Source organism: Eschrichtius robustus, chromosome 18 (assembly GCF_028021215.1).
Source record: "Eschrichtius robustus isolate mEscRob2 chromosome 18, mEscRob2.pri, whole genome shotgun sequence".
NCBI classification, from domain to species: Eukaryota; Metazoa; Chordata; class Mammalia; order Artiodactyla; family Eschrichtiidae; genus Eschrichtius; species Eschrichtius robustus.
The window spans coordinates 3,410,250-3,430,158 of NC_090841.1; the positions used below are offsets into that span (position 1 = coordinate 3,410,250).

Genomic DNA, 19,909 nt, shown 5'->3' on the forward strand with positions numbered 1-19,909 from the left:
CTTACACAGATGTCAAATCTGCCATGTAAAAATATTCATCAATATATGTGATAAAACTACTTACTTTATCATATTTTTTAAAAGGAGTTTCAAATCTGAGAGCTTTTCTTTAGCCCAGAATGGTTCCTAACCATTTTTAATGCAAACACTGAAGCGTAAAAACACCCTCAAAGGATGCTGACTTGTGCCACGTTAACAAGGTGTCTTGTGTCTCAGGGAGCCTGGCGTAGTTAGACTTGTAAAAACTGCAGACCAGATCCACAGACAGCAGATGAGAGAGAATTCCAAATGGCAGATCAGACACCTCCCCAATCAACTTTATCCTTCTGAAGTTCTTTATAACATGCTTTAACATTTCATCTTCTACATTTGCCCTGCAAAAAAAAAAAAGAATTTTACGAAAGCTTGTATCCAATGTTCTGGTCATAAATTGTACTTTTTTTCCTTTATGCCTATCTCACCTATAAAGTTCTGGCCCTAAATAGTAGGGAGTTAGTACACGTATCGTTTGGTCCATAACAACACCAGACTTAACACTGGGGAAAAACAGCTTGGCTTATTGCAATTGAAAGAAGCCAAAGCATAAGGACACTCTGGCTCAATAAAGAAAATGATCAGTCCCTACAGCTGGGCCAACGTTAGGGCACCAAGGCAAGTGGGGGACTTGGGGTGTCTCACGTGCTTCACCCGAGTCCTGGCTCTGTTCTAGAAGAAACATACATTAAGGAAAGCCAATAAAATACCTATAAACGGAAATGATTTCCACATATATCCAAAGTCTTCCAAAACCAAGTAATTTTTCACCTTTTCATCTATAGCAGTGCTGACTGCTTATAATGATAATTCAGAAAATTGCCATTCTCCCAAGGAATGAAGATACTGTCACAACTGCGCTGACTTGGTTGACATGTGGAGAGAATGGCCGTAAGTCCGTCAGAGTCCCAGGCTGTGGTCTGGAAGATGCTGTCGGTTGAATATGCACCGGGCTTGTCTCCTCTTGCTTCTTTATTAGTTGCTCTCAGCTAATGGAAAAGTGTATGGAGTTAACAAGCATAGTTAACGCTTCCAGAATTTTAGGAGGGGATTATTCGCTGGACCACCGGGCAGTTCCCCTCTAGATTACTTAAATTACCTAGTACAGTGTAAATGCTATGTCAGCAGTTTCCAGGTTGGCAAATTCAAGTTTTGCTTTTTGGAACTTCCTGATTTTTTTTTTTTCAAATATTTTCCAACCATGGTTGGTTGAATCTGCAGATACGGAACTGTGGATACGGAGGGAAACTAAAACAGAGTCAAGTTTGGCAAACAGTTTACTAACAACTGTTTGTTGAGTTGAATGGTGATGAAAACCCAAGATAGAAAGCGAGCAGAGTGCCCTGCAGGTTCCTGGGCTGCGCCATTGTCACCAGCCCAGACTCTGATTAGTCACACATGGAATAAACACTTCCTTTTCTTTCCCTGTAATATCCTCAGGAATTAAGATGGGAGATACATCATCACACGGCTCCTTTGAGCACTAAAATGATATCAAAACACTCCCCACAAGGAACGCCCGAGCAAAGGATTCTTCAGATCATGGGAATGAGGGAAAATATCAAATACACTGTAATAAACAGAGCAGGTATTTTTACATTTACTCTTGGAAGGATAGCGAGTTCTATAGACTCAGTTTTAGGAATAACTTTCCCACTTTCACCTTTTTACGGTTATGACAAGTGGTGATATAATTAACGTGGTAAAGTCATCAAACAATGTCTTCACCAAGCTGATTCGGGCGGATGGAGAGACAGAGCTGTAACCGCTCCCCGCCCCCGACCCGTCACGCGCTGCAGAACAGGAGGAAGCCCGTGAACGTGGTGTCGTCGTCCTCATCTGCAAACAAGCCGTTGAACCTCTCCCCTCCCGTCACCTGCAGCCACACCTCGTCCCCGAGCTTCAGCTGCAGGACGATGCCACCCGATGCCTGGTCCTCGGAGCTCATGTCACCGTCCTTGGTGTGCAGGACTTTAACCCCGTTTTTGACCAAAGACACCTGGACGTTCCTGGAGAAAACGGTGACGTGGTAGGTGAAGTAATAGACGCCGGCGACGTGGCAGGTGAATTTCCCCGTGGCCACGTCGTAGTGGCCAAACTCGTTGTACAGGATCCTGTCGAACTTGACGGGCGCGTCTGACGGAGGGAACTTGCTCAGCACCGTGAGCCCCACGGTGAAGGCGCTTTTGGGCAAGACTGGCGTCTCCCCAGTTTTCCCTTTTTCTCCTCGATCCCCTTTCCAGCCTCTCATTCCCCGGGCTCCAGGCTCACCCTGGGGCCCCAAGGGGCCGGCATCTCCCCTGGGACCCGGCTTTCCAGTGGGGCCCACGGGGCCAGGTAAACCAGTTGGGCCCGAAGGTCCAGTGCTGCCCTTTGGCCCTTCTGGACCAACGGGACCCACGTCGCCCTTCTCCCCCTTCTGCCCTTGGGCGCCGGTCTCTCCTCTGAGGCCTTTCTCTCCCATGGGGCCCACAAGTCCCTGTGGCCCGTGTTTCCCTGGGGGGCCTCTTGAGCCCTGATCACCTTTCACGCCCTTTGCTTCAACGTTTCCATCGGCTCCTAGGTAGGACGAGAAAGAACGGAGGAAGAGACAATTTGTGAAACTTTGTTTGTGAAAACACCTTTGGTTTTTCTATTATTGAGCAAGCGAATGAGATAAGGCAGTGCACAGGTTCAGCATATGCTCAGGGTTTGAAAGTTAATTTACTCCTAAACTGTGCAGATACACACGTGTGCACAAAACACCCTTTGACGCTGTCTACTATATCAGCGTCGGGGCTCACGTTAGAAATGACAGGTATTTGGGACCTCCCTGGCGGCCCAGTGGTTAAGAGTCTGCGATTCCAATGCAGGGGGCGCGGGTTCGATCCCTGGTGGGGAACTAAGATCCCACATGCTGAGCGGCCAAAAACAAAAGAAAGAAATGACAGCTCTCTGCCCGTCCCTGAGGGGACACATCTTTGGAAGAGGGAAGGAGGCAAACAGCAGATTCACCGGGGCTGCTTTGGTAGCTGACACGCAGCCCTGATGACGTGACACCCGCCGAGAAGACCCTCACTGGAGTCAGGTCGTCCTGGGGGGGCGCTCACTGCTCGCCGCGTCTGCCGGCCTGTGCGCCCCGCCAGGCGCGAGGCACTGTCGTGATTCTGCCTTTCCCCCTCCCCAGCGCCTCCCGCTTCCCACGCCCTGACTGGACAGCCGTGGTCCGAGCCCCGGCTCTGGAGACGCCAGGATCCAGCCCAGTCTCCACCGCTTATGCACAAGCTGATTCCCCAGCTACACCTGGTTCCTCACCTGTACGGCTGGGATAATACAGTGCCTCCTTTATAGGCTGTTGTATTAAGTGAGTCAACACATGGAACGCACTTAGAACGACCCAGTGGGGCGAGAACACTCTTCGTGTTGCCGTGGTAACCATCCTCCCTCCCCCTCGGCGACAGCTGCCAGCAGCCTCCCTGCCTCCAGGGCCCGGCTCAAGTGCCACCTTCCGCTGCAGTGCCCCCCGGGGCGCTGAGTCAGAATCCAGCGTCCCTCCTCAGGGCCCAGCGCTAAATCAGGCTTCAGCAAACCACGGAGCGCGGGCCACGTCCAGCCTCCGCCTGTTTTTGACAGCCCGCAAGCTAAGAACAGTTGACACTTTTAAATGGCCACAAATCATGTTCCGAGATTTGTGACAATTATGTAAAATTCAGGTTTCACTGGAACGCAGCCCCACTTACTAAGGCATCCTCTACGCAGCTTTTCCCTATGACGGCAGAGCTGAGTAGTCGTGACTGAGACCCTGTGGCCCGCAAAGCTGAAAATATTTACTATCTGGCCCTTTATGGAAAGTCTGCCCATCTCTGCAGTGAACCCTGAGCTTCTGGAGAGAAGGACCATGTGGCCTTTATCACTGGAGCCTCGTAAGGGACTTGTCCTTGGTTAAGCACTTAATAATTCCTATCCTATCATTGACGGCTCCGGCTGCGGGCACAGCAGGACGGAAAGCCATCTCTGACCTGGTTCTCCTTTCTCTCCGGTCATCCCGTCCTTCCCTGGGCCACCAGGATGTCCTGGTTCGCCTGATGGAAAATGAGAAAATAGGCAGAAGTTAAAATTCTAGCTCCAGTTTCCCTCGATGTGGGTCCCAGTCAGCGATGGAGGGTCCCGGGGAGCCCCAGCCTGACCCGCACACCCCACCCCTCACAGACCTGTGGGGGGAGGGCAGGCAGGGGCAAGCAGCAAGGGTGCTGAGTGTGCCAAGGAGTGGGTTGTGAAGTGGATTGGTGGGCTTCCCAAGCAGCCGGCTCGGATGACGATCACGATTGCATGCTTCTCACGTGACAAGGACTTGGCGGGGTGGCTTTGTCATTTGTGCTCCTTTTCCATCACTCTGTGGGGAGTGGAGTGGAAGTACCAGCCTCCTATGAAAGCGCAGATGACCATGGCTGCACCACACTACTTGGGATGGGAGAGGGGGTTCCAGAAGGATCTCTCTAGCGCCTCACAGTGGTGGTCAAGGTGCCGTGGAGACCCACTGGGACATCAGGCCATGAGGTTCTGCTGCGCCCAGGAGTCCTGATGCTCAGAACAGGCTGCCCCAAGCACCAGCATCCTATGTCATGTCCACGCATGTATGTTTGTAAGCTGTGTACGGGTAATGTTCTAAAAACATGTTCATTATAAAACATACACATGGGACTTCCCTGGTGGCACAGTGGTTAAGAATCCGCCTGCCAATGTAGGGGACACGGGTTCAATCCCTGGTCCGGGAAGATCCCACATGCCGCGGAGCAACGAAGCCCGTGCGCCACAACTACTGAGCCTGCGCTCTAGAGCCCGCGAGCCACAACTACTGAAGCCCGCGTGCCTAGAGCCCATGCTCCGCAACAAGAGAAGCCACCGCAATGAGAAGCCCGTGCACCACAACGAAGAGCAGCCCCTGCTCGCTGCAACTAGAGAAAGCCCACGCGCAGCAACGAAGACCCAACGCAGCCAAAAAATAAATAAATTAAAAAAATAAAAAACATACACACAAATATATTTGAAAACGGTAAGACAAAGATTAAGTTAATTTTTAGTGTGAGAAATGTGACATAATATCCTTCTAAGAAACGTGTGTTGTATATAATCTAAATAAACTATATATGTAGTGTGCAAGTCTTAAGGAAGTATGTGAAACTTGAAAGAACGGGGACCATGGAGGAAGAAGGAGAGAGAATGAGTAGCGGAGAGGTAGAGAAATTTGGTGTTGGATACAGGAGCATGTGTCTTCCTTCTCTCTCCATCTATCTTCTTCTGTGTGTATAAAATATTTTATAACGAGCGTTTTAAATTAAACCTCCCAAATTTGGAGATAGACCACCCCAGCGCACACATGCGCCCTTGAGCCGGAGAGAGAGGATGAGCGCCAGACGGGGGCCTGTGACCTGGCCCCACCCGCGCGCTTGGCCTGCAGAAATGTTGCCTCGGCTCTGGAGCAAAGGGGACTCAGACGTTTGTAGAGAAAGCGAGGCTGTGAGCCCGCAGTCTGAGTCACGGAGACGGATGCGACACTTCCACCGAGAAGAGTGGAAAGGAGAAGCCTCTGCGCAACGCCGAGGTTCCCTGGGCGGCGGGCGCCTCCGCCGAGCCGGGTGAGAAAACTGCGGCCGCGGAGAGCACGTGCCCCAGCCCCGGGGGTGCAGGCAGCGAGTGCATCGTCCACTCCGAGGGATGATACAGGAGGCCCACAGAGAGCCGCCCAGGAGAAAGGCCAGCATCGGGCCGTCACGCTTGGAGGGCCGCGGAGCCAGGTTCTGACAGCATCATCTGAGCGATGCCTTCCTGCGCCTCTTCTCCCAGCCCAGCCCGCTGGTGGGTCCGAGGCGGTCCTCGCAGTGAGGAGGGGCGTGGGAGTGACGGGGGCGGGGGGGAGGGATCTCGAAGACACAGGGTATCCTGTGCGCGGGTGCGGGCACACGCACACACGTGTACGCACATGTACACATACATGGACACACGTGGTCCCAGCGAGAGGATAAGGGATGGATTTCAATAAGATGGAAGGTTTGCCATTCACTTGGACAGGGCCTTTCACTCCCCAGAAATGAGACGGGCCTAATGCCCCAAAGCGGCGTGGACTTGCTGGAGGTGTTACCCGGTAGGAGAGCCCAGCGCCGAGTGCAGGGCGGGGCTTGGTGAGAAGGGACACTGCCCCTGGTGACCCTCTGCCCCATCCAGCCCACGCAGTAAACGCTAGACCACAAACGCCCTGAGCAGGGAAACGCCTACAAACACCTGGAATGTCACACATCTGTACAGCAGACTTCCCACACTGAGGAATTCTTGTTTCTCCAAATCTTAAAGGCTTTTTCAAAATCCATATTCTAACAGCATTTGCTGGCAAACCATTAATTTCAGTCCATCCTGAAATTGCTTTCTGTGTATTATGCCATTTTAATATTGCCAGAGGAATATCTAATTCCCTGGTATGATTAAGAAATATCAAAAGAGGCTTCTAAATGTTTATCATTAAGTTTGGTGAAGCTTTCATACGACGTACTGAGAAAAATGACAGCGGCTTGTGTTCACGCTTCTCACGAGTCCTGAAATGACTTACTTAATTGGTGTGCGTCTTCCTATGAGTCTGTGATACCCTTGGGACATCCACAGTCAGGACAAGGGCATCTCAATGAATGTAAATGTAAATTCACCTGCCCACAGTTATAATAATTTCCAGGTTGGGGGAGCAGACGTCTTGACAGATCTGACTGACGTTCATCATTATTTTTTCCTTCTGATGCACATTTGAAGAACTCACATTAAGAACAGAAATGGCAGCTCTGCCCTTCTCAGGATTCTTTACTGCTTGCATTATCAAGTTCACCTTCAACCATCAGTTTTTTTTGCGGGAGTGTTTTCAGCACCCATCTCTTTGTGATAGTTCAACAGCATAATCTGAGAACCCCCTGGTCCAGGCACACTTAGTGCAAAACATCCCAACACGCTGAAGGTCAGTGAACGCGGGAGGGTCCCGGCCAGCCTGCTCACACTGTGGGCCGCCACTCTTCCCAAGGGACATGGTCCACGCCTCAAATGACACGTGTGTATCTGCAAACCGACCAAGTGAGGCCATTCACGTGGATTCATATAGCCAACGTTTTAAAAGCTCAATTTTTTCTTCACCTAAATTTATCTTTTAAGATGTCACTAGAAGTTTCGATGTTTTCTTCCTGCACCCAGATGGGTCCTCTGCTTACATCTCAGGTGTATGACCCTATGGTCAGACCAGGGCTCAAGAACCCCATTCAGAAATCAAGCCTACAGGTTTTTGTCATGGAAACCACTCACACATCCTGGCTTTTGGGACTGTCCCTCCCAGAGGCTAGATCCTGTCCCCAAGTCCCCAAACCGTGGGGAGGTCCCGGGACACAGCACAGATACCCGAGGAGCGGCTGTGTGGCTCCAGGACCCTTCCTGTTCTCCGGCGTTCTGCACCGCCGGCCTCACGGCAAGGCCTGCACCGCGCTGCGTGCTCTCTGCCAGAGACCTAGCCGTCGGATGTCTCTCCAGGACCCGGTGCCAAAGATCCCTCATACCTGTCGCCTGAGGCAGAAAGATCTATGACATCACAAGCTCCTGAAAACGGCCCTGTAGTATCGGAGATGGTGGCCAGCAGAGAGGCAGCCCTACTCAATGGGAAAGCCCATGAGGACAGGGGTCCTCATGGCTCGTGCTGCCCTGTACCCCACACCCAGCCTGGATGTGGCCGAAGCAGGCTTTCCATCAGTGTCTTCTGGGCAATGGATGGATGGATGGATGGATGGAGAGGGGTGAGCACACGGGCGATGAATGAATGAATGAGGTGAAAGGAAGGGGGATGAGCGGAGGGCAGCTGCAGGCACAGGTGGTGGGTACCTGCGTCCCCCTTGTCGCCCTTTGCTCCATCTCGTCCATCTCTCCCGGGCAATCCATTGTGACCCGGGTTCCTGGGGACGCCAGGGTGGCCCTGCCTGCAGGTGTCCTGTGAGTTCACCATCCCTGCGCAGACTCCGGAGACGAACAGGAGCCACCAGATCCTCATGGCTCAGATGACAGAGCTGAACGGAAAGAGGGAAACAGACTGAAGGGAGAAACTCTCGTCGCCGGGGCCATGGACAAAGCCTCTGCTCCTTGCGGCAGTCAAGCTTGGACAGCGCGGTCAGGGCGGGTCAGGGTGGCAGCCGGGAGCAGACTGGCCGCTCGCAGTCGAAGGACACTGTCCTTGGAAGGACGCGTGTGACTGGGGAGACTCCAGTGGTGGGCGATCCAGGAGAGAGCCACGTTCCAAGCCAGGAAAGCCCCGCTGACTGTTTCGCTTTGGGCAAAGAAACTCCAGCTGACCGTTTCCCTTTGGGCAAACGCCTTTTTGCAGCCAGAGAAGAGATTAATGCTTCCCTCACAGGGCTGCTGTAAAAACCAAATGTGAGCACGTTGTGCATGAAAGCACATTTTGAACAGTAAAGCAAACATGGAATCAGCATTTGCTCCAGCAATCCCACTCCTGGGTATACACGCAAAAGAACTGAGGGCAGGGACTCCCGCAGATATTTCTACACCCACGTTCACAGCAGTAATGCTGTCCACAATCGCTAAAAGATGGAAACAAACCCACGTGTCCATTGATGCATGAGTGGATAAACAAAATGTGGTCCATCCACATGATGGATGTGATTCAGCCTCAAAAAGGAGGGAAATCCTGACACAGGCTACAACCTGGATGAACCTTAAAGACACTGTGCTTGGTGAACTAGGCCAGTCACAAGTGGACAAACGCTGTGTGATTCCACTTACGTGAGGTGCTGAGAACAGTCAAATTCAGAGACAGAGAGTAGAAAAGTTGGTTCCAGAACCACTGCAATAAGGTGAAGATCAGAAACAAATTGAGTCACACGAATTTCTTGGTTTCCAGGGCATATAAAAGTTATGTTTATACTATACTGTAGTCTATTAAGTGTGCATAGCCTTATGTTGAAAAACAATTTACATACCTTAATTTTAAAAATACTTTATTGCTGAAAAATGCTAACCACCGTCTGAGCCTTCAGCGAGTGGCAGTAGTAACATCAAAGATGACAGATCATCAGAACAAATGTAATGGTGATGAAAAAGTTTGAAATATTGCGAGAATTACCCAAATGGAACACAGAGAGACGAAGTGAGCAAATGCTCAATGTAGGGTTGCCACAAATGTTTAGTTTGTGTGACAAAATGCACTGTCTGTGAAGCGCAATAAAGCAACGTGTGCCTATATGCATGGTAACAAAAACTAGAAGCAAATATATCCAGATGCACATGGTTGCTTTGGAATGGTGAGGTTATGGGAGCTTTTCTTTTTTAAAAATGCTTTTTTACCGTGTCTATAAAACTATTTCTACATATACATTTTTAAAACCCAGCTAGACTGTCATCCAAAGGATCACATCGCCATCGTATGGAAGCCCCTATGTGTCTTAGGGTGCAGTTTGATGCAAATAAAAGTATTTTGGGACGGAAAGGCAGATGTTTCCCTTTAAAATCACAAACTTACGCCATTTCAGGAAATTGACTTGAGATTTCTTAGAGCCAAATTCCATAAATAATCTACACCTTCCTCTTCTGTTTAACTCAGAAGTGACTGGTCGTAGTCAAATCTAAATTGCACAGACCAACCTCTGTAGGGGGTTTATATTTTTCCCTTTTAATTTTTTCAAAATGTGTTACAATTATTCCAGTAATAAAAAAGATCAGGAGCTCATATAGGTGTCAAATTGGGATAAACTCCATTTTGCTCGCCAGCCAGAGGAGAGCTGAGATAAAAGCAAACATCCGTCCTTCTGTGATTCTTTCCCTGGTTCTGCACACTTGACACGGGCGGAGATGTATCACCCCAGGCCCGGCAGGTAGACAAACTTCAACAAAGGATCATGAATAAAGGAACGCGCTTTGCTCCCAAAGAAGCAGTGAGATAAGCTGTGGCACCATCTCTAAAGAAAAAATTTTTTAGAAGAAGGACGTGACGGTTTGCACAAGGAATAGAGTAGAAATTACATTCGTGTGTTATTTTTCAAAATAAAAAGTTACATTTGCGTTTCTCACAAAGCCTCTGGCTGGCTCCTCAGTGTCAGTGTTTAATTCCTACTTCTGGTGTTTCTCCAGAACGCACTGGAGCTGGGACCCCGTCTGTCTCCCACCTTGCCCTCCCCCGCTTCCACCCTCCCTCTTGTCTTCTCTGGGTCACTGCCCCCCCCGCCCCGCCCCTTCTCCACGCAGCACCTAGACTAGCATCACTTATAGGTAACAGCTTGCTGAAGACAGCAACTGCATCTGCCTACTTTCTTATTTTCAGCACTCACAGTCAAATATTTGTTGAGTGGTTGAATGAATGAATGACAATGAATAAAGAATAAATGAATAAATATTATCCTGGTTCCAACCACATGCAAATCATCACCAGGGAGGCGGCTGGATGTTGAATCCAGTCCTTGTCAGTGCTCTTGGTAGAGGTCGCTAGTCTCTCCAACGCCCCTGCTCACCATCATCAATGGTAACAGAAATGTTAGTTGGCACGTGGCTGCCCGCAATAGACTCATTTCCCAGCCACCCTCGCAGCCCAGGTATCACCGTGAGACTAGATTTTGGCCGGTGGGAAGTGGGTAAAAGTGACACGTGCACCTTATGGACCAGGACCTTCACGGGAAGGGGGTGCGCCCTTCCTCACGAACTGGAGGGCAACCCTTTGGGGACAGAGAGATCCTGGTCTCTGATGACAGCACAGGCCAGGCCTGCCCTCCCAGCCCATCTTTGACGTGAGAGAGAAATACACGTGCTGCTAACTTGCCCAAGCCCGTTATCTAGGCTCCCTCCTGGAGCTAAGCCTAAGTTTTGATGGATGCAAGGCTTCAGCTGTCAAAGGTGTGGGTGCTCATCCAAAGTGAGGCGGGTTCGACATCTGTAGTCACTCAGCCCAACAAAGTTGCTGAGGACCCACTGGGTCAAAAACCCTTCAGGTGATACATTAAAAATCCCACAGCAGGCCCTGCCTTAGACAGAGCAATACAGTCGGTGTGAATGCAAAGAGAACGGACACAGTCCTTCTGTTGAATGTCAAGTCGGGGGGAAGGAGGGACCCTGGGAAGCCCCTGTGACCCCACAAACCTGACACACGGAAATGGTTAGGGGCAGAGGGATACAGACCGCAAACGGCTGTGGAGTTGCTGTTTGTTAGACCCAAATAAAATAGGTTCTTACTTCTTATTTCTGGGTTGTTTCTCCTATGCTTGATCTACATTCTCCTTCACTACTGAATATCTTTCTGAAAGGTTACTCAGGGCCCCTCCTGATTAATTTTCTCCAAGGACATGTTGTCCCTAATTCACGGCCAAGATTAAAGGTTTCTACTCTTCAAGATTCTTACTTGCCCAAATACAAAGATTTAATAAAGACCTGCCAGAACCCAGCTGAGCAATCTTTACTGGGTCTCCAAACCTCTAGCCTTTAAAGGTTGCAAAAAATGCAAGGGATGAGTGAACCCAGCATCCCTCCCAGACGTGACAGTCCAAGAACCTAAATCTCCAAATTGCCTTCATTGAATACATTTTATTCCACTTTCTCTATACTTTGTACATATGTATTTCTTCTTCAACATATGTTGAAGGCCTTGTTTTAAACTACACCGGGTAAGTTAGTATTGCCATGAATATAAAAACGTACACGTTAACGTTTGTGCAAAATAATCCATGGGCTTCTCTAGAAAGCTCTCTAGAAAGGTCTGCTAATTCTCATGATTTATTCTATGGTTTCATCCCTCCTCGCAGCCAGTTTGCAGAGTTCTAGCAGAAGAACTTCAAAATCTGCTTCTGTCTCCTGTTTAGCCTCTTAAGAATGTATTTCGGAACTGGCTTAACCCCTTTACTACCCAAAGCCCTGTAGACAGCTACCTACTTAAGCAGGATTATCACACACCAGCAATACAAGAGCTGCTTTAGGACTCTGATGCCTTAAATTGAATTTAAAGAAATTGTTTCCTAAGGCTCTTACCTGAACCCCAGGGCTGCAGGCGGCACCCAGGTGCTATGCAAACAAGGAATCAGGAGCAAACTAAATAAAATCACACCTTCCTGCCACGCAATTCCCTAGCGGATAGATCTGCAAAACAGCAGGAAGGGGAGGGAACAAGTAAGCACAAGGTGTCTTGGAAGAACTTCAAAAGTTGAGGCAACACTTGAGCCAGGGGCATCTTCCAGCAACACCACTTAGTTCGGCCAATTTAGCTCCTTCTTTCCGTCCTTTTTATTTTTCGATTTATTTTATTATAATTATTATTTTTTAAACAACTTTATTGGAGTATAATTGCATTACAATGGTGTGTTAGTTTCTGCTTTATAACAAAGTGAATCGGCTATACATATACATACATCCCCACACCTCCTCCCTCTTGCGTCTCCCTCCCTCCCTCCCTATCCCACCCCTCTAGGTGGTCACAAAGCACCCAGCTGATCTCCCTGTGCTATGCGGCTGCTTCCCACTAGCTATCTATTTTACATTTGGTAGTGTATATATGTCCATGCCACTCTCTCACTTTGTCCCAGCTTACCCTTCCCCTCCCCGTGTCCTCAAGTCCATTCTCTATATCTGCGTCTTTATTCCTGTCCTGCCCCTAGGTTCTTCAGAACCATTTTTTTTTAAGATTCCATATATATGCGTTAGCGTACGGCATTTGTTTTTCTCTTTCCGACTTACTTCACTCTGTATGACAGACTCTAGGTAGCGAGAGAAGGTGAGGCAGCTTCCAGGTGGGTCTGGAGGGAGAAGTCCCCATGGCAGGCCCTTCCCCTTAGAGTGACGTTTGTGCCTTTGCTTCCTCTCCGCGATCAATCACGAGCTAATAGGACCAAACTGAAGACGGTGCTGTCAGGCCTTGATCGGATCCCGGACCCTTAGAACTGACATCACTTAACTAGATCTCTCTGACTCTGTGTAGTTCCTTTTAGTGTAGGCATTCGTGTGCCTAAGAGTTTAATGCCTGTTCTCTTCTCACACACACACACGCACACACACACCACTAAGAAAAACATGGTGAAACTATTTTTTCAATCCCATGTGATCACTGATTCTTATCTTCTCCCATCAGTGTCTATTAACATTGATTTCTGACTTAAAAATAGCATCGAGAGAACAAATGCACCCAATGCTGTTTCTCACAGAACCAACTCTGAGAGCCAAGCTGGAATGCAGAGGCCCCAGGGAGAGTGGGGTGCAGGGCGAGTCCCCCCTGAACAGAGGTAAACCCCCTACCCTCACTGTGCCTCAGTTTCCTTCTCTGTATGGCAGGCAAAACAGTACCAGCGTCACAGGGCAGTGGCGGGGTTTAAGTGGCGTCACAGGTTAAGGACCTGGCCTCTTGACCCCTAACTCCGCCCGGACACCTGGGTCCTTTCTCAGGGGCAGGCGCGTGGGCAGCATTCGGCCCTGCGGACAGTCTCTTCCCTCTGCCCTCCTGTCCCCTTCCCCACCCCGGGCCCCTTCCCCCTTCTCTGCCTCGCTCAGGGCTGAGGCTGGGGCCCCACGTGCATCTTCACTGCCAGCTGCCTGCTCTCTGCTCAGCCCTCCCCCACCTGCATCCCAGCCCCGTGCTGCCACCGGGTGGTCCAGCCAGCCACAGACCCACTCTCCACGCCATCCCTTCCTGTATCCGATTACGGCAGCAGCACCCAGCACCCAGGGCAGAAGCGGGCAGCCACCCAGGTGATGACGGGGACCTGCATCCTCGCCGAGCATCCTGACAGCGACCTTCTCTCCTTTCTCATTGTCTCTTTGCTGGATTCTGTCTCGCCAGTCATCCCCCTGCCTCTGGTTTTAAGTCCGCCCTTTCTCTGCCCCTGCAGCAGCTCTCCTCGCCTAGACTCCGCCCGGTGCAACCCAGCGCCCCGGCCCGCAGCCCTGAGATGGACCTTCCACCACTGGTGTCTCAACTCCCATCGCACTTGGATCCCAGCAGCTCACCCAGGGCTGCTCGGGGCTCCCCCTCGGGGGTCTGCGTGGGCCCTGCCTCCTGCCCCAACCCCCCAGGAAAGGCCCCCATCCCTCAAGCCCTTCTAGAACTCAAATGCTTACAATGCACGCTGCGTTCCAGTGATGCCCTACGTGCTTGTCGCCCTGGAGCACACGCCCCGTGGGAGGAGAGGATCGCCCGGTTCACCGTCTGTCTGGTGCCCGGTGGGAGGGTGGCTCCCGTGCTGGGCCGTCTCCCCAGAACCCCTCCGAGAACGGCCCTACCCCCAGCCCTCTCCTCCCTCCACGGGGTGCCCTCCTGGGCTGCGGGCACTGCCCTCCGAGGGGGTGTTAGGTTCCAGTGCTTCCACAGCCCCGGCCCCCAAGCAAAGCCCGTCCAGTCCAGCCCAAGGAGGGGAGCAAGGCCGAACCAGTAAACAAACCGAGCAGGGGCGCTGGGCGACCTCTGCGGCAACGCTTTCCTGATGACGTCACAGCAACAATGGGCTATTTGCTTAACTTTGCTAAGCCCTTAATTAGGGAAGGAAATTCTTATCCAGCCCACTCACCAAGGCTAAGTGAGCCGGGCCACCTGCGGATCTGGAACCCCTGGGAACCAGAGCTGAGCTTCTCACTGCAGCTTTGGCTTTGCCCGTCTCATTCCAATATTTGGTGGCTTCTTTCAAGTCGAGTGGCCCCTCTCTGTTCCCCTCAGAGCCTTCCTTCTCCCGCACTCACCCCAGCAGTTTTCATCAGTTCATTCACGGATGATTTTTTGCTGAAAAGAAATCTGTCAGTGTCCAGGCAGGGAAGGAGCTGCAAATTCCAGAAACCCTCCTAGCACTCACTCTCCATTTAAAATATGTTACACACACACACACACACACACACACACACACACTCCAATGCATTACTAGAGCCAGTTTGGCAAATTAACTTTAATATACAGATACAAAACAACAAATATAGATTCACAGCATTTACAAGAAATCATTCAAATAACATTGTAAATATTTTTTTTTTTTTTTTTTACAAAAACTTCAGAGAAAATACATATCAAGTTACAGCGATCTTGTACAACACAATTCAGCTGTCAACAGCCACTTCGTCTGGAAGCTGTCACTTGACCTATACAGATAACATCACCTTGATGCTGGTGAGTTAGAATTGAAGGAACAGGTCACCAAAAGCCTTGTGAAGTAGGTAAGTCAAACACCGTGGATGCTAATATTTACAAAAAGAGACCAACTGTTAAATTGCAGAATCAGTTACAGTATTTTCTAAATTCAAGTGTCAGATACCTAATAAACAACTAAAGACAGTAATGTTAAGTTTGTTGTTACTAAATTTGCATCCGATATTTATGCTCCTGGGTTTGGTTTTTTTTTCAAGATCACACAGTTTCTACTTATTATTTTCAGAATCCTTTGGACTCCACCTTCCTTGCATCCATCCTGAGAAGAGCAGCGTCAGCCAGGTGATATTTTAACAGGGAGAACAACTTGTGGGCTAAGCTTATTACGGGGAAAACTGCTTTGGGGCAGTTTGGCCTTCTCGATGTGTGCCCGGCATCCCTGGCCTGTGAGCCACATTTATCCACGCTTGTTGGCACTGAACTGTGAGGGACACGTCTGTTTCTCCTCTCCTCAACAAAATATTACACCGCAATTTCTTCCCTAACTCAGGTGGTTGGGTTTTTTCTATTCTGGCTTGGTAACTAAGTTGATCTGCACTGAGGAGAATCAGCGGTCTGGGCCTGTAGAGATTCCCAACCGATAAAATGCTGGCGCATGGCTTTTACAAAAGATTTCTATTGTGAAACAGGTTTTGAATTAAATGCACTTTTGCTCTGTGTCTAGACAACAGCAATGTAGGATTGAGGGGATTTTCTGAACAGGCATGGAGCTCAGTCTTTGTATTATGAATAAAAAGGCACGACGATATTCAGAAGGAACGTGGAGATGGGGGTGAAATGTTTTCAACTACAAAATCAGGTCTACGGCAGGGGGGTGGGAAGAGATCAGATGTACCGAGAGCAAGAGACACAGAAGGTGTCCCAGGAAAGCCCTGGCAAATCCCTGCCACTCTTCTTCCAGTTTGCAGGCCAAAGACAAAGAATGCCATTTCTCCAGGACTTCACAGGTATTCTGTTGTACGATTGCTTACAATCTACTGCAAGGTTGTTATACATGTTAGGCATCATCAAAAACCGAGAAGGCTGCTTTGGACCTGAGGCCATTTCAAAGGTCTTTCAACAGAGTTGGCAAACTCTGAAACATGATAGAGTAAGTGAAATTCATCAAAATGTTATGCCATCTTTTTTGGGGGGGCGCGGGGGGGCGGTCCACCGATATCACGCAGTGTAGTGTTAAAAAGAGAAAAAGACAGACAGAGAAAGCGAGATTCCCAGTGAAATTCATACACAACCTGTACAGGGGGCTTTTCGTTTTTTCTCTTTTTCTCTCCAAGTGGAACATGTGAGAAATCAAGAAGGAAGTTCGGCAAATGTAAAAACAGAACACCGAGCCATCTATTCTGTGGAGAATGCAGGCATTTGCTAATAAACCCAAGCTAGACACACAGATTTAAAGAGGACAAAGGACGTTCTATCCTTTTAAACGCACTTTAGCAGTTTTCAAATCACCTGGAAATCCAAGCAGGAGCCACCTAGGATGGACATCTGACCAAGGGACTGTCACCACGTTCCCTGGTGTCCATGCTTCCTGCCCCTCTGTTGGGAAGCTTGAGGGGAGGAGGGGGGAGCCAGGAGTCAGGGCTCGGCCGAGAGACAGACCAGGGCTGCCGACAGCACGTCCAGCCCTTTGTCCCTGTGCTCTGGACAACGGGGGAGATGGAGGGAGATGGGGAGATGGGGGGAGATGGGCAGATGGGGGGAGATGGGGGGATGGGGGAGATGGGGGGAGATGGGATGGGGGGAGATGGGATGGGGGAGATGGGGAGACGGGGGAGATGGGGGGAGATGGGGAGACGGGGGGAGACGGGGGGAGACGGGGGTAGATGGGGGGAGATGGGGAGACGGGGGGAGATGGGGTAGATGGGGGGAGACGGGGGAGATGGGGGGATGGGGGGAGACGGGGGGAGACGGGGGCCCTCTGGGTGCTTCTGCACTGGGGGTGAGTCCTCACTGGAAATATAACATTAGCAACTGATTCTCTTTACTTCCTCAAAGTAATTCTATTAAAAAAAAATAAAAAAAAAAAAAGCAACCCAACTGTTCACAACTGCCATATATACAAACAACTCTGTTTAGCACAGAGGCCCGACAATGTTTGCTGAGGCGGCCCACAAAAAGCATATTAAGCATAGTCTTCAAAATTTATCATTATATCTTGTTAGTAAAAAGGTCAGTTATATAAATGCAACGAAAACTGAGAAGCCTATTCAGAAAGGAAACACACACACACACACACACACACACACACACACACACGAGCACGCGGACCCACGGCACCTCCGGAGAAGCTTCCTCACAGAAGCGGCTTCCGTGCCGGGACCTGGGCCCCGAGGTCCCCAGAGGCAGCACCGCCTGGGTCCCCCCCGCCCCCCGGGAACAGCTCTGGGTGTGAGGAGGAGGGGGGCACACCTGGAGTCTCAGGTGTCCCCTCTGTTAGGACCGTACAGGTGTGTTTATTCTCAAGCAGGAACTGGGTAGAAAAGAGAACTTTCGAGGTTTCAACACCAAAAAGAGATTCCCGAGTAGAAAACCACAAGACATGTAACAGGACCCCCGCCCGGTGCATGAGGTCAATGGAAAGGTGTCGCTCTGGCAGAGCCTGTTTCCTCCCGGCACGTTTAAAAGCCGTTTTCATCAGAATTTACCATCTAGAAAAGGCAAGGAGGTTGCCGCTGACCGGCGTCTGCCGCATGGCCTTCGCTAGAGAAGGCTGCTGTCTCTGAGTCTGGATCTATTTCGTGAGGTCTCTTCCATACGGAACCGATCTTCAGAAACCTGTCGACATGCTAATCATGGCACGGCTGACACGACTGCTCGGGGCTGTGGGACAAAGTCGGCTTCAAACATGGAGGAAGCAGGACCCTTGAGCCTCTGGTTTTCAGTGGAAGAAGGTACGTGTCACTGTCACTTGACCGGCGAGGACGGAGGCAGAGGGAGGAACAGGCACGCGGACGCTCTTTTAAGGACACGTTTCAGCTGGGAGGTCTGCACGTTCACTTCGTCATCAAACTACAGGAAATGGGTTTTCCTACTGGAAGTGCACGTGCGTGAAGTTTCTCAGGTTTCTGCTCGCGGAGTGGCACGCGGGCGGGGACAAGCGTACAAAGCCAGCAGCGGGCTCCCTGCCCCCCGAAAGCAACGGCGTCTTCGGAGCGCGTGGGTCTCTGTGCACCGCGGGCCCCGGACCACGTGCGCAGGAGCCTGCGGGAGAGGCCCGCCCACCATCTGGCGACTGCGTGAATGCGGAAGACGCCAGGGGACCCCAGGGCCCCGACGGGGCTGCGGTCACCGCCCGCCACCCCCTGACCCCGGCGCTCCCCTCCCCTTCAAGACCGAAGGCAAAGTGGCCCTGCCCCTCCTCCTCGGGGAGGCCCGCCCGGGGCCTGGACCGCAGGTCGTCCTCGGCCATGCTCCCGGCTCCCCGCCCAGCATCTCCAGAGCCCACCCCGGTTCCCTGGCGGCGGCCGCCTCGGTGGGCTCACGGCGGCGGGGAGCGGCCCAGGCGACACTGGAGCTGTGCGTCATGCCCCCCCCCCCCCTCCCGAGAAGGCAGCTGGGCCTCTGCGACCGCCGGCGAGGCCAGGTCTCCTCACCGCGTCCCCAGGGGAGGTTTTCAGCACCGGATCCCCGTGCCCCGTGCAGAGCAGACTCCTTGGGCGGGGCCCAGGAGGGGCACGGCGCCCCCCTCCCCGGCCCCCCGCGTCACTTCCTGAAGGGGGTGAGCTTGTTGAAGGTGTGCCAGAACAGCGACGGCTTCCTCTTGGGCTCCGCCAGCGCGAACACCTGCTGCTGCGGCAGGCTGGCGGGCACGGTGACGTGGCGCTGGTGGACCGGCCGCAGGCTCTGGAGCGGGGGGGCCGAGGGGCATCCTCCGCCGTAGCCTGATGCAGGGGTGGGGAGGGCAGAGGGCCACGGACTCAGCGCCGGCGGCAGCCCCCAGGGAAAAGCAAGCGCCGGTCCCCACGCCCCAGGCCGACCCTCCAGTCACCTCCCCCAAAGGGGCCCCGAACGGCCATCCTGACACTTACACTCAGACCCTGCGTGCCGATCGGGACACAGACTACCGCACTGAATCCTCACTTAAAACCCTCCCAGGACGGTACCGTGACAGCCAAGTGACCGGGAAGGAAACAGACACCCAGGGCCACTGTGTAAATGTCACTGGCAGGACGTCTGTGCGGGATGAGAAGCCGTGAAGTGCTTTCTGTGAGAGCCCGGAGTTCATACTGCGCGCCACTTACGGGATGCAAGTATTTGGTGCCTCTGAGCCTCAGTTTCCCAATGTCTAAGACGGGGTAACGGTGCCCACTGGGTTGTTACGAGAATTAAATGAGTGAATACAAGTTACGTGCTTAGAGTAGCGCCCCTGATACCTCATCGAATTAACCAAAGCTGTTTCTTTGGAGCTGGTATACAAAACCTGCCCACAGGTGGTCAGAAAGTTGTGTTAAATGAGCTACAAGACCACACGCTAACTGTGAAAGTCAGCATGAAAAGAGGAGAGAGTGGGAGTTTGGGAAGAAGAGAGGCCTCCGTCCACAATCCCTCCCTGCCCCCGACCTGCCGCAAGGCTCTCCTCCTCTTCCAGGGCGGCAGAGAGGATGACATGGGAGAACTCATGGGAAGTGCAGGACAGGCGACCCCCAGAAACATGAGTGCTCCTTCGAACTAGCTGCCTGGCCGCTGAGCCAGTGACCCTTGGAAGATATG

At 51.4% G+C, this 19,909-nt stretch overlaps 2 protein-coding genes across 5 annotated transcripts in view; both read right to left on the reverse strand.

The window, feature by feature from the left end:
• Positions 1 to 1,547: 1,547 nt before the first annotated feature.
• On the reverse strand, positions 1,548 to 8,077 carry LOC137751736 (complement C1q and tumor necrosis factor-related protein 9). The gene is made up of 3 exons (XM_068526356.1): positions 7,912 to 8,077; positions 4,032 to 4,094; positions 1,548 to 2,592 (listed from the first exon to the last, which is right to left on the reverse strand). The coding sequence occupies exons 1-3, from the start codon at positions 8,075 to 8,077 to the stop codon at positions 1,820 to 1,822; spliced, it is 1,002 nt and encodes a 333-aa protein (XP_068382457.1). The 3' UTR covers positions 1,548 to 1,819.
• A 10,738-nt stretch (positions 8,078 to 18,815) lies between these two features.
• SPATA13 (spermatogenesis associated 13) overlaps positions 18,816 to 19,909 on the reverse strand; it is a 260,134-nt gene continuing 259,040 nt past the window's right edge. For all 4 annotated transcript variants that reach the window (XM_068526352.1, XM_068526354.1, XM_068526353.1 and 1 more), the window contains one exon: positions 18,816 to 19,080. In XM_068526352.1, the coding sequence (XP_068382453.1) occupies positions 18,902 to 19,080 (179 nt within the window). In that variant the 3' untranslated portion in view covers positions 18,816 to 18,901. The remainder of the gene's footprint in view (positions 19,081 to 19,909) is intronic.

What these genes read in the sequence shown, in the direction of transcription:
- LOC137751736 (XM_068526356.1), bottom strand. Translation starts at nt 8,077, where the DNA reads ATGAGGATCTGGTGGCTCCTGTTCGTCTCCGGAGTCTGCGCAGGGATG. An exon ending in GGGCGACAAGGGGGACGCAG is followed by an intron (nt 4,095 to 7,911) that starts GTACCCACCACC and finishes ATTTTCCATCAG; the next exon opens with GCGAACCAGGACATCCTGGT. An exon ending in CGGAGAGAAAGGAGAACCAG is followed by an intron (nt 2,593 to 4,031) that starts GTCAGAGATGGC and finishes CGTCCTACCTAG; the next exon opens with GAGCCGATGGAAACGTTGAA.